Below are 12,408 nucleotides of genomic sequence, written 5' to 3'. Positions count from 1 at the left end.
GACAGGGGGGCGGGGGCATTCGAGCATGGGGCTAAATATGTATTTATATTTTTATATTCTTTACTATAGTCCTACTAGACCCAAATAAATTACATCTGGCCACAAAAGATCACAGGATCTACTGAATGTGACAAACTGACATATTAGCCTATGACACACAGTGTGGCTTCCCCCAGTTATAAGCTACCTTCACATTCAGTAGATCCTGTGATCTTTTGTGGCCAGATGTAATTTATTGGGGTCTAGTAGGACTATAGTAAATAATAAAAAAAATAAATCGCTATAACATTTTGTAAAAACAAATACATATTTAGCCCCATGCTCGAATGCCCCCGCCCCCCTGTCAAAAACAGCTAAAATCCCTAAAACGAAAGAAAGCAGCAAATGAAAAAATTACAACCTAAAACATGAACCTTGGTTGAAAAAAACTAAAGTTGTCCTTTAACACCATCGGGGCCCAGGACGGAGATCACCGTCAAGTTCAAGTTCATGGTCAAGTGCCCCAGACGGAGATTGATAAACGGGACGGAGATTAAAGATATCAAAACCGATCGCATCGCTCCACAGCCTAGGAGCGCTTGTTGCCCAATCCTCGGTGTTGCACAACAGTGACACGTCATCGAAAATGTTCCCTGCCTGTTTAGCGGACGAAAACGAAAATCTTTCATAACGTTCATAACTCGCGATCTAAATCATCCTGTCTAATTATGAAAAAAGATCCTGTGTTAGACGGCGCTCCGCGGTCCAGTCGCTAGTCGCGATATATTTATTCTTACCTCCCGTTGTTGTCGCTCGACTCTAGAGTGGTGTGGCTATTGTTAGCTGCTACACAGACATTCACAACAACTTCCGGTGCCCCGGTAAAAGTGGTCCGGGCACTATAAATTATGGGCACATTTTATTAATGGATTAAATAGGTCCGGGCCCTCAAGGTGTTAAGCGGTAAGAAATGGGTGGAGAGGTATCGCATCGTTCCCAGTACAGTGTACCTGTGTGTGTGCACTGTGTGAGTGTATTCCTGTGACAGTATACCTCTATAGAGATCTCGTCAGAGGCCTGGGCAGTGTAGCGTTTGGTGAGTGTGTGTGAGTGTATTCCTGGGACAGTATACCTCTATAGAGATCTCGTCAGAGGCCTGGGCAGTGTAGCGTTTGGTGTGTGTGTGTGTTCCTGGGACAGTATACCTCTATAGAGATCTCGTCAGAGGCCTGGGCAGTGTAGCGTTTGGTGTGTGTGTGTATTCCTGGGACAGTATACCTCTATAGAGATCTCGTCAGAGGCCTGGGCAGTGTAGCGTTTGGTGAGTGTGTGTGTTCCTGGGACAGTATACCTCTATAGAGATCTCGTCAGAGGCCTGGGCAGTGTAGCGTTTGGTGAGTGTGTGTGTTCCTGGGACAGTATACCTCTATAGAGATCTCGTCAGAGGCCTGGGCAGTGTAGCGTTTGGTGTGTGAGTGTATTCCTGGGACAGTATACCTCTATAGAGATCTCGTCAGAGGCCTGGGCAGTGTGTGAGTGTATTCCTGGGACAGTATACCTCTATAGAGATCTCGTCAGAGGCCTGGGCAGTGTAGCGTTTGGTGTGTGAGTGTATTCCTGGGACAGTATACCTCTATAGAGATCTCGTCAGAGGCCTGGGCAGTGTGTGTGTGTATTCCTGGGACAGTATACCTCTATAGAGATCTCGTCAGAGGCCTGGGCAGTGTAGTGTAGTGGGACAGTGTAGTGTAGTGGGACAGTATACCTCTATAGAGATCTCGTCAGAGGCCTGGGCAGTGTAGTGTAGTGGGACAGTGTAGTGTAGTGGGACAGTATACCTCTATAGAGATCTCGTCAGAGGCCTGGGCAGTGTAGTGTAGTGGGACAGTGTAGTGTAGTGGGACAGTATACCTCTATAGAGATCTCGTCAGAGGCCTGGGCAGTGTAGTGTAGTGGGACAGTGTAGTGTAGTGGGACAGTATACCTCTATAGAGATCTCGTCAGAGGCCTGGGCAGTGTAGTGTAGTGGGACAGTGTAGTGTAGTGGGACAGTATACCTCTATAGAGATCTCGTCAGAGGCCTGGGCAGTGTAGTGTAGTGGGACAGTGTAGTGTAGTGGGACAGTGTAGTGTAGTGGGACAGTATACCTCTATAGAGATCTCGTCAGAGGCCTGGGCAGTGTAGTGTAGTGGGACAGTGTAGTGTAGTGGGACAGTGTAGTGTAGTGGGACAGTATACCTCTATAGAGATCTCGTCAGAGGCCTGGGCAGTGTAGTGTAGTGGGACAGTGTAGTGTAGTGGGACAGTGTAGTGTAGTGGGACAGTATACCTCTATAGAGATCTCGTCAGAGGCCTGGGCAGTGTAGTGTAGTGGGACAGTGTAGTGTAGTGGGACAGTATACCTCTATAGAGATCTCGTCAGAGGCCTGGGCAGTGTAGTGTAGTGGGACAGTGTAGTGTAGTGGGACAGTATACCTCTATAGAGATCTCGTCAGAGGCCTGGGCAGTGTAGTGTAGTGGGACAGTGTAGTGTAGTGGGACAGTATACCTCTATAGAGATCTCGTCAGAGGCCTGGGCAGTGTAGTGTAGTGGGACAGTGTAGTGTAGTGGGACAGTATACCTCTATAGAGATCTCGTCAGAGGCCTGGGCAGTGTAGTGTAGTGGGACAGTGTAGTGTAGTGGGACAGTATACCTCTATAGAGATCTCGTCAGAGGCCTGGGCAGTGTAGTGTAGTGGGACAGTGTAGTGTAGTGGGACAGTATACCTCTATAGAGATCTCGTCAGAGGCCTGGGCAGTGTAGTGTAGTGGGACAGTGTAGTGTAGTGGGACAGTGTAGTGTAGTGGGACAGTGTAGTGTAGTGGGACAGTGTAGTGTAGTGTAGTGGGACAGTATACCTCTATAGAGATCTCGTCAGAGGCCTGGGCAGTGTAGCGTTTGGTGACGTGAGCAGCTGCGATGGCGGGAACATTCAGAGACGCTTCCTCTTTCAGCAGGAAACGGTTCCCTCTGTTGTCAAGCTGACACACACACACACACACACACACACACACACACACACACACACACACACACACACACACACACACACACACACACACACACACACACACACACACACACACACACACACACACACACACACACACACACACACACACACACACACACACACACACACACACACACCTGACCTTAGGACTTTCTACCTTTAGATTTAGATTCCTGTATGTGGATCTGTCCACCAGAGGGCGCCACACATGTGTCCCAACTAAGTATGCAGACCTCATCTACAGCAACAATCTTGGATGTATCTCTCAAAGAATAATTATGATTATTGGCAGAATGGCCCTACTTCATCATACAAGAGTGAGAAGAGCAGATCAAGGTCTACAACACGAGGCGTTGTGAGTCCCTATTAAAGGCTCACTTTGTCTCTGTGGCCTTCGACAATGCCTGATTATGTAAATACTGCCTTTAGCTCTATGTATTCTTATTTTGTCTATCTGTTCCTCCATATTGTTGCCATGCATGTCTTTTCTATTTTTTTTAACCTGATACGTGCCATATAAATAGAGTTTGAGTTGAGTCGAGTTGAGTGAGCTTGCAGATCACCATTTTTTACTGTTTTAAATCTTTTGGGTTTTTTTTTTAATCTTGAAAAAGAACGGTTTTGGACTTTCAAGGTTGTACAGGCTGTACAGTACAAGTACAGTACAATGATGAGCGAAGCCTGATTTATAGCTTATCGCAGATTGGCTCATTTCGCCGCACGTCACCAGTGGTCAACTAGGTTCGCCATTTGTGGGATATATTTTTATGGTCCATTTAGCCAGTGGTCAACCGTTTCGCCATTTGTGGGATATATTTGTATGGGTCCATTTAGCTTTTTGTTTTCTACGGTTCGTTTTTAATTATCGTCATTTCAAAACATTTTCAAAAAAACATTCCCAAATAAAACAACATTTTTCATGAATTAGGAACAAATTAAATTATTTATTTTCTTCGGTAATTTCACGAAGAAATAAAATAAACAAAGAAATTCCATAAATTAGAAAAACAAATGCTTAAGAAGTAGTGAAAACAGCCGATCTGTAAGCTCACAACGCGGCGCCAAGAGACGCGCTCTGAGCTTGTAGATCTGTTATTCTCACTGGTTTGTGTCCCGGGCAAACGTCTTCTCTTCTCTAATTTCTCTCTTGGGCCTCGAGCTAAAATGTTTGGGAACCACTAAATGAAAGAATGAGAGCTGTGGTGATAAACCTCAGAGCAGCGTGCTACACTGTGCCCAGACATGATAAAGTAAGTACTGTAAGTGATAAAGCCATGATAAAGTAAGTAGTATAAAGCATATCACAAGATATGCTTTTATTGAAGGTACCAAAAACTACCACTAAATTGGGAGATACTGCCTTCAGGGTGTATGCTCCACATTTCTGGAATAATTGTCAAAACAAATTGAAGTTGAATGTTTTTGTTTAATTTACTACTTTTAAAATACTCTTAACTGACCTCACACTAGAGGAAGGCATATGCACCTGCTTTCTGTAAGGGTTTTGTTTCTGTGTGTATGTGCTTGTGTATTATATTTGTTGTACTGTGTGTCCATGTCATGTATGTAAAATCATTGCTGTAAATGTTCGTGTTTGTATACAGGGCGCCATTGAAAAAGAGACCCTGGTCTCAATTGGATTCCCCTGAAATAAAGGTTTCAATCAAACAAAGGTACACTGTGTCCAGCCCGTGCCAGAGTGTAGAGTAGGAGAGTAGCGACATGCTTTGATCTCGCCACAAAGCGGGTGCCTATGGGCTATTGGGCTATAGTTTCAAATATTGCTCCTATGGCTGGAACTATCCCATTGAGATAGAATGAGCACTTCCATTGTTACAATGGGAGTCCACGCTAGTGTCGCCACTCTCTTACTATATTACTCTGGCCCGTGCCAAGCCTTTTGGCAAGGCATCATCATTTCCTCCAACAATCTCACCTCCATCCACGTGAGGACGGGACCGCAGTTCAGCTTGTCGTCCAAGATGATGGACAGACGACTGAGATACTCGGACAGCAGGGGACACAGTATCTGATGGACAGACACAGAGAGAGAGAGAGAGAGAGAGAGAGAGAGAGAGAGAGAGAGAGAGAGAGAGAGAGAGAGAGAGAGAGAGAGGGTAGACAGATATATATGGAGAGAGGCAGATTGAGAGAGAGAGAGAGAGAGAGAGAGAGAGAGAGAGAGAGAGAGAGAGAGAGAGAGAGAGAGAGAGAGAGAGAGAGAGAGAGAGAGAGAGAGAGAGAGAGAGAGAGAGAGAGAGAGAGAGAGAGAGAGAGAGAGAGAGAGAGAGAGCGCGAGAGAGGACCCAGAGAGTGGGAGAGAGAGAGAGAAAGAGAGAGAGAGAGAGAGAGAGAGAGAGGGAGAGAGAGGGAGAGAGAGAGCGAGCGAGAGAGGACCCAGAGAGTGGGAGAGAAAGAGAGAGAGAGAGAGAGGACCCAGAGAGTGGGAGAGAGAGGGAGAGAGAGAGAGAGAGAGAGAGGACCCAGAGAGTGGGAGAGAAAGAGAGAGAGAGAGAGAGGACCCAGAGAGAGGGAGAGAGAGAGAGAGAGAGAGAGAGAGAGAGAGAGAGAGAGAGCGAGCGAGAGAGGACCCAGAGAGTGGGAGAGAAAGAGAGAGAGAGGACCCAGAGAGTGGGAGAGAGAGTGAGAGTGAGAGACACATGGAGAGTATTAGTGGTGACAGTGGTCATGTGAGTGCATGCTTTCATATTCTGTTATGTCGCCTCATGTTTAGTTCACTGTGGAATGGTATGTGATCATAATATATGACTCATCATCAGCATGCTAATCATAGTGTGTCTATGTGGTGTGGTTGTGTGCAACGTGCGTGTGGGTGAGAGTGAATGTGTGTGTGTGTGTGTGTGTGTACCTCTGTCCTGTCTCCTATCTGTGCCAGAGAAGGTAGAGCTGCGAGCTGCGAGTATCTCCTGTCATAGATGCATTGGTGCAGGTGAGCGTCCAATGTGCTGAACTCCTCATAAGACCTCCGAACCATCCAGGACTTCCCCTGAAATACCCACAGACACAGAGAGAACGATCATTACCCTGAAATACCCACAGACACAGAGAGAACGATCATTACCCTGAAATACCCTGAAATACCCACAGACACAGAGAGAACGATCATTACCCTGAAATACCCTGAAATACCCACAGACACAGAGAGAACAATCATTCTCCTGAAATACGCTGAAATACCCACAGACACAGAGAGAACGATCATTCTCCTGAAATACGCTGAAATACCCACAGACACAGACGGAAAGATCATTCTCCTGAAATACCCACAGACACAGAGATAACGATCATTCTCCTGAAATACCCACAGACACAGAGATAACGATCATTCTCCTGAAATACCCAGACACAAACGGAAATATCATTCTCCTGAAATACCCTGAAATACCCACAGACACAGAGAGAACGATCATTACCCTGAAATACCCACAGAGATAACGATCATTCTCCTGAAATACCCACAGAGATAACGATCATTCTCCTGAAATACCCACAGAGATAACGATCATTCTCCTGAAATACCCACATACACAGACAGAAAGATCATTCTCCTGAAATACCCACATACACAGACAGAAAGATCATTCTCCTGAAATACCCACATACACAGACAGAAAGATCATTCTCCTGAAATACCCACATACACAGAGAGAACGATCATTCTCCTGAAATACCCTGAAATACCCACATACACAGAGAGAACGATCATTCTCCTGAAATACCCTGAAATACCCACAGACACAGAGAGAAAGATCATTCTTCTTTAGGAGGATAATGTTATTCATTTCACTAGCACACTGCAGTGTGAGTGATGCAGTGTGGCAGTGCGGAATTCCGGCGCCGCCTTGTTCTTGAACGCATCACTGGGCGTTCCAATAATCTCGATAACACACACCCTCTTGTGTAATAATAATTACTTTGAAACTAACAAATAGGATCGCTGAAATTACGTGTGAGAAAAGATTTATTTATTTTTTAATTCTCCCTTTTTTTTATCACCAGAACCAAGGACGTTGTTATTGATGAATCTCTCATGATTCAAATGGAATTTACTACTACTACTACTACTACTACTACTACTACTAATAATACATTTATATAGTGCTTTTCTAAATACCCAAAGCGCTTTACATAAGAACACTGAATCAAGTAACTTAAAAACAAAAAGACTTGTGCTGTCTGACCTGAACAATTGAACTCTCTGCACTTTATATTTATTCACTATTCATTGCACTAGGTTGTTTTTGCACTGTCTTGTCCTGTTTTGCACTTGTCCGAATGTTGTAACTGCACTCTGCTGTCCACCAAACCAAATTCCTAACGTGTTTACATGTCACAATAAAGGCTTCTGATTCTGATTCTGAAAAGCCTGATAAAATGATAATTATTTTTCAAAGTGAAATATCCCTGTAAGGAATTGTTATTCATATCTAGATGTATTCATTCATACAGTTCTATTCTTTTTTTTTTTAAAGATATATTTTTTGTGGCTTTCGCCTTTATTTTCTTTTTCATAGAGGGATAGGTATAAAGTAGGCTGACAGGAAATGGGGAGATAGAGATGGGGGGGGTGACACGCAGTAAAGGCCGTCGGGATCGGGAGTCGAACCCGCGGCACACTGCCAGATTGGATTACCAGCCAAGGTGCCCAGACGGCTACGCCAGCCGCCCGTGCCAGTTCTATTCTAAGTTAATTAGTTTCTATTCATTCTCCGTATGTATGTTCATGTTTTTACAAAGGGTTTAAATTTAGCCAGGCCATACGACAATGATGGCAATCATATATATAACACTTCTTTTACCCAAAGACTACATATAATCCATCTTGATGATGAATCCCTGCCACCTCGTCCAAGATAAGCACCAGCAGCAGATTCATCGTCCCATGATGCAAAGGAGATCCAGGAGATCAGATGTTACATTTGTGCCGATATAGCCATGAAGTCAACCAGGCGTTCAACTCTGTCCTTGAATGAATGACTCATGCTCATAACTCTGGCGTTTTTTTTGACTACTGGGATATTCACTAATCATAATTAGAGGCCGCTAAGGCGAACTGCTGCCGGTATATATATTTTTTAAACTGTGGTTGGATTGTATATTCCTAATTATACTCACTGTGGATTGACTGACTGATATTTATGATGATATGACGCTTGAGTGGTTAAACCTCAATGTTATAGACCGTCGCAGTCCCGCCCCCTACCAGGGCCCAGGAAATGATTCTCCGTTCATTTTCCTCATAGACATTTCAGAAAGTATTTATTTAAAGACGTTTACGCCGCGGACAAAGCCAACTCTTGTCGTGACAAATCATGACAACAAACACAATTTTTCGGGCCAAACAAAGAATTAGAAAGTAGAAAAAAACGGCAGGTTACAACACTTTTTGTTGTTTTTCTTCTATGTCATTATTTGTTTGGTCCAAAATATTGTGTGTGTTGTCATGATTTGTCACGACTCGAGTTGGCTTCGTACGACGCTTAAAAGGTCTTTAAATAAATCCTTTTTGAAATGTCTATGGGAAAAATGCATTGTGATTAATTTCCTGGGCCTGGCGTCGTCATGAAAGGGGGCGGGACTGCGACGCTCTATAATCGTGAGCTCTTCCTGCAGTATAGATTTGATTTACCAAAATAAATCTGTCATCTGCCTCAGTGGTTTTCAACCAGTGGTCCGGGGACCACCAGTGGTCCTTGAGGGGGTTCCAGGTGGTCCCCATGCTAAATGATGCAGAGTTGGTACCCAAATGGACCCTTATAAGATCTTTAACTCTTGAGAGTGTAAAATAAAATGAAATGGACCCTTCCGGGTCCATTTGGTTTCATTTTACACTCTCAAGAGTTAAATTATTGTTAAATCTGCATTACTTAATTTACAAGAAGTCTACACAATTAGAGAATGTAAAAAAAAACGTTATTTTGATCAACGTTTGCCTGTTATCTCTCCTAATGGCACCAACATCAATACAGCATGGAATTGTGGACAAAATCTTATCCAACGACAACAAAATCTTCTTTAGTTTTGGGTTCCGAGAGGTTAACCCATTTTGGGCGGGCACCCCTTTTGGTGTTTTAAACATTGTTATAATTTAGCTAGTGAAAAATAGCAGATCTACAAGCTCATAGCGCGCCACCGAGTGGCGCGCTACAAGCTTGTAGGTCTGCTATTTTTGAAAAATCGTGAAAATATTTATTTCAGAAAACTGGAGGATTTAGAAGATTTTTTTAAAATGTTGAGGTCAGGCCTAAATGGGTTAAATCTCATCAAATGGTGGTCCATGTGGCTCAAATGCTGAATAAATAATGGGCCTCGATATGAAAAAGGTTGAAAACCACCGATCTACAGGACCTCGTTGGAAAGGTTTGGTTCAGCTACCAAACATGGAAGTGAGAGGAGGAGCACTGCTGTGTCAGCACTTCTCCAGCTTCCTAGCGGCGCTGTGCTCTTACGCTACAGGGGTGTTTTCAAACGGTTGACAGGGATATTTGTGGAGTTTCACAGTCTGCAGAACTGTCAGCAGCGTCAGAGTATCAAAGGAAATTGCACGTTCAGCTTTTATTCCTAAATGTTGGCCTATACATTCTTTCGTAATGTAAAGAGAATTGGTCATCTTTTAACGTTTCAGGATTTTGGTACTTATTGGTATATAAGTATATCATTGATATTTTTGTTGCTTAACCAAATGAACCCCGTCTCTAGCATCCCTATTTTGTGCCGAACATTCAGCAAAAAGATGTTGGTGTAGTAGAGGGGAAAAAAATCACACCCGTGTGAAGCGAGGGGCGCAATATATACATCATGACGTAATTATCAGACAAAACAAACATTAAACTCTGTCCATTTCAATGGCGTTTTTAATGTTTGTTTAAGGAAAAACAAACATTAAACCTGTATATAGGAGGGGCTAGAGCCCCTCAAAAAGGGAGCCTAGTATAGACCCCGGGGGCACTCCGGTCAATGATGTACAGTTGGAGGCCATCGATATTGTCCTTTTCTTTTTGCTGAGGTTTGCGTGATCTGCGCAAAAGGACAGTTAACCCATTTTGGGCGGGAACCCCTTTTGGTGTTTTAAACATTATAATTTAGCTATTGAAAAATAGCAGATCTACAAGCTCATAGCGCGCCACCGAGTGGCGCGCTACGAGCTTTGTAGGTCTGCTATTTTTGAAAAATCGTGAAAATATTTATTTCAGAAAACTGGAGGATTTAGAAGGATTTTTTTAAATTTTGAGGTCAGGCCTAAATGGGTCAAATGATAAGGGACAATATCGGTGGCACCCAACTGTAGGCTTTAAGAGTGGTTAAGCTAGTAGCTAACCTCCATGTCTTCATACAAAGACACGCAAGCAGCTTCTCTAAGGTCAGTACGTGACTCCTTCACCCCAGTCAAATGGAACAACACACGTTTCATCCGACAGATCCAGCTAATTTCACTGACATGGTTGAGAAACAGTTGAGACAATGCTCTGTGTAGCTTCCCCACGAGTTGTTGGAAGGATACCAGTGTGTGTGTGTGTATCTTACCTGACATGTGACCTGCACCATGAAGACAATGTCTTTGGCTGAGGACGTCCAGTTGGTTTCACTCTGATCGCTGTAATACTGCAGCTACACACACACACACACACACACACACACACACACACACACACACACACACACACACACACACACACACACACACACACACACACACACACACACACACACACACACACACACACACACACACACACACACACACACACACACACACACACAAAAAGCGTTTTTAAGACACATGAAAAGGTGGTATTAAGATTATTCATTATGCTCCGTAAGAAAGTTGAAAATATTTAAGTATGTGAAAAGTATACTTTACTCCAGTTGGCACTGGCTAGCCATAATCATTGACTAATGAATGACTTGAACCAAGTCTGTGAATGGACTATTACATGTTATTTTCTTTCTTTCTTTCTTTCTTTCTTTCTCTCTTTCTTTCTTTCTTTCTTTCTTTCTAAGAAGCACTCAAGACTAGAACCATTCATCATTTTGTCAGAAGGGGGGGGGGGGGGGGGGGGCATTGACATTCTGGGCATAGAGAGAAGTGGTACGGTTTTACTGCATGAAAACCTTGGGCTTGGGCTTCCCAGCATGCACCTATGTCCTCATGGGACATCTACGTTTTTTTTTGTTGTCATTAGTCATGTTTTCAAACTATCCTGGGGCGATTGTAATCTGTGGGAAGTACAGTACGTATGTGTCTCTGATGTCGGTTAGGAAACGTAGCTCAGTTTCCACTTAAATGTGTGCAGTGGTAGTCCGTTTTTCTCTAGGGAACCAGGCAGGTCTGCTTATGACGGCCATTCTCGATCACAAGACTGTATACTAGTCTGTATCTAGCCCATTCTGAACGGGAACCCCTTTTGGTGTTTTAACTAAGCATTGTGTTATACTTAAGCTATTGAAAAATAGCAGATCTACAAGCTCATAGCGCGCCACCGAGTGGCGCGCTACGAGCTTGTAGGTCTGCTATTTTTGAAAAATCGTGAAAATGTGGCACAAATCTTTGAATATAATATTTTTTCAGAAGACTTTTTATTTATTTCGACGTCAGGCCTAAATGGGTTAAAACACCAAAAGGGGTTCCCGTCCTGAATGGGCTAGTTAAGATTTGTCTTTGTTTTGGGTCGGTCACAGTGCTCAGGTATTATGCCAGTGTATTCTCTGTTTAGGGCCAAACAGCATTCTAGTTTGCTCTGCTTTTTTGTTGCTTCTTTCAGTTGGCTGTGTAGCTTTGGTAAATGGTGCATTTATAGAGCGCCTTTATCCAAGGCGCTTTACATAGATTGTGCATTACATTCACCCATTCGCACACACATTCATACACCGATGGCGGCGGAAACCATGCATGCAAGGCACCAACCAGCAAATAAGGAGCAACTAGTGGTTCAGAGTCTTGCTCAAGGACACTTCGACACAAACTCTGGGGGAGCCCGGGTTCGAACTGGCAACGTTGCGGTTACCATCCGGCCACTCTACCTCTGAGCCACTGCCTAAAGCCCTATAGCTTTCCTTTCACTATTTTATAAGTTGGTTTAGTTCAGTGAGTTTTCTATCTGGTGGCTCTGCTTGTGTTTGTGCTCAGAGTTCCAGGACCAGCTGGCTGAGGACGGAGGAGGCATCTCTCTAGACAAGTTTCTCTGTGTGTGTTGAGTGCCTTGTTATGGAGTGCATCTGGGTCACTTTCTTTTAGGTGGTTATAAAATGTATATGCTCTCTTTTTTTATTTTGATTATGAGTGGCGTATCATCCTAACTCTGCCCTGCATGCATTATTTGGAGTTTTGCACTGGATCCAGAGAGGTTTGAAGA

The 12,408-nt window shown here is 43.7% G+C and overlaps 1 protein-coding gene across 2 annotated transcripts in view; it reads right to left on the bottom strand.

Moving 5' to 3' along the window:
- arhgap33 (Rho GTPase activating protein 33) overlaps window positions 1-12,408 on the bottom strand; it is a 75,036-nt gene that overhangs the window by 30,809 nt on the left and 31,819 nt on the right. For both annotated transcript variants that reach the window (XM_079504758.1, XM_079504759.1), the window contains exons 4-7: window positions 10,580-10,663; window positions 5,904-6,041; window positions 4,971-5,063; window positions 2,880-3,002 (exon numbers count right to left, since the gene is read on the bottom strand). In XM_079504758.1, coding sequence (XP_079360884.1) covers window positions 2,880-3,002; window positions 4,971-5,063; window positions 5,904-6,041; window positions 10,580-10,663 — 438 coding nt within the window. The remainder of the gene's footprint in view (window positions 1-2,879; window positions 3,003-4,970; window positions 5,064-5,903; window positions 6,042-10,579; window positions 10,664-12,408) is intronic.

The sequence above is a fragment of the Electrona antarctica genome (genome assembly GCF_951216825.1).
Source record: "Electrona antarctica genome assembly, chromosome: 6".
NCBI lineage: Eukaryota > Metazoa > Chordata > Actinopteri > Myctophiformes > Myctophidae > Electrona > Electrona antarctica.
Note: the sequence above shows the minus strand (reverse complement) of the source record. Positions and strands in the feature narration are given on the sequence as shown.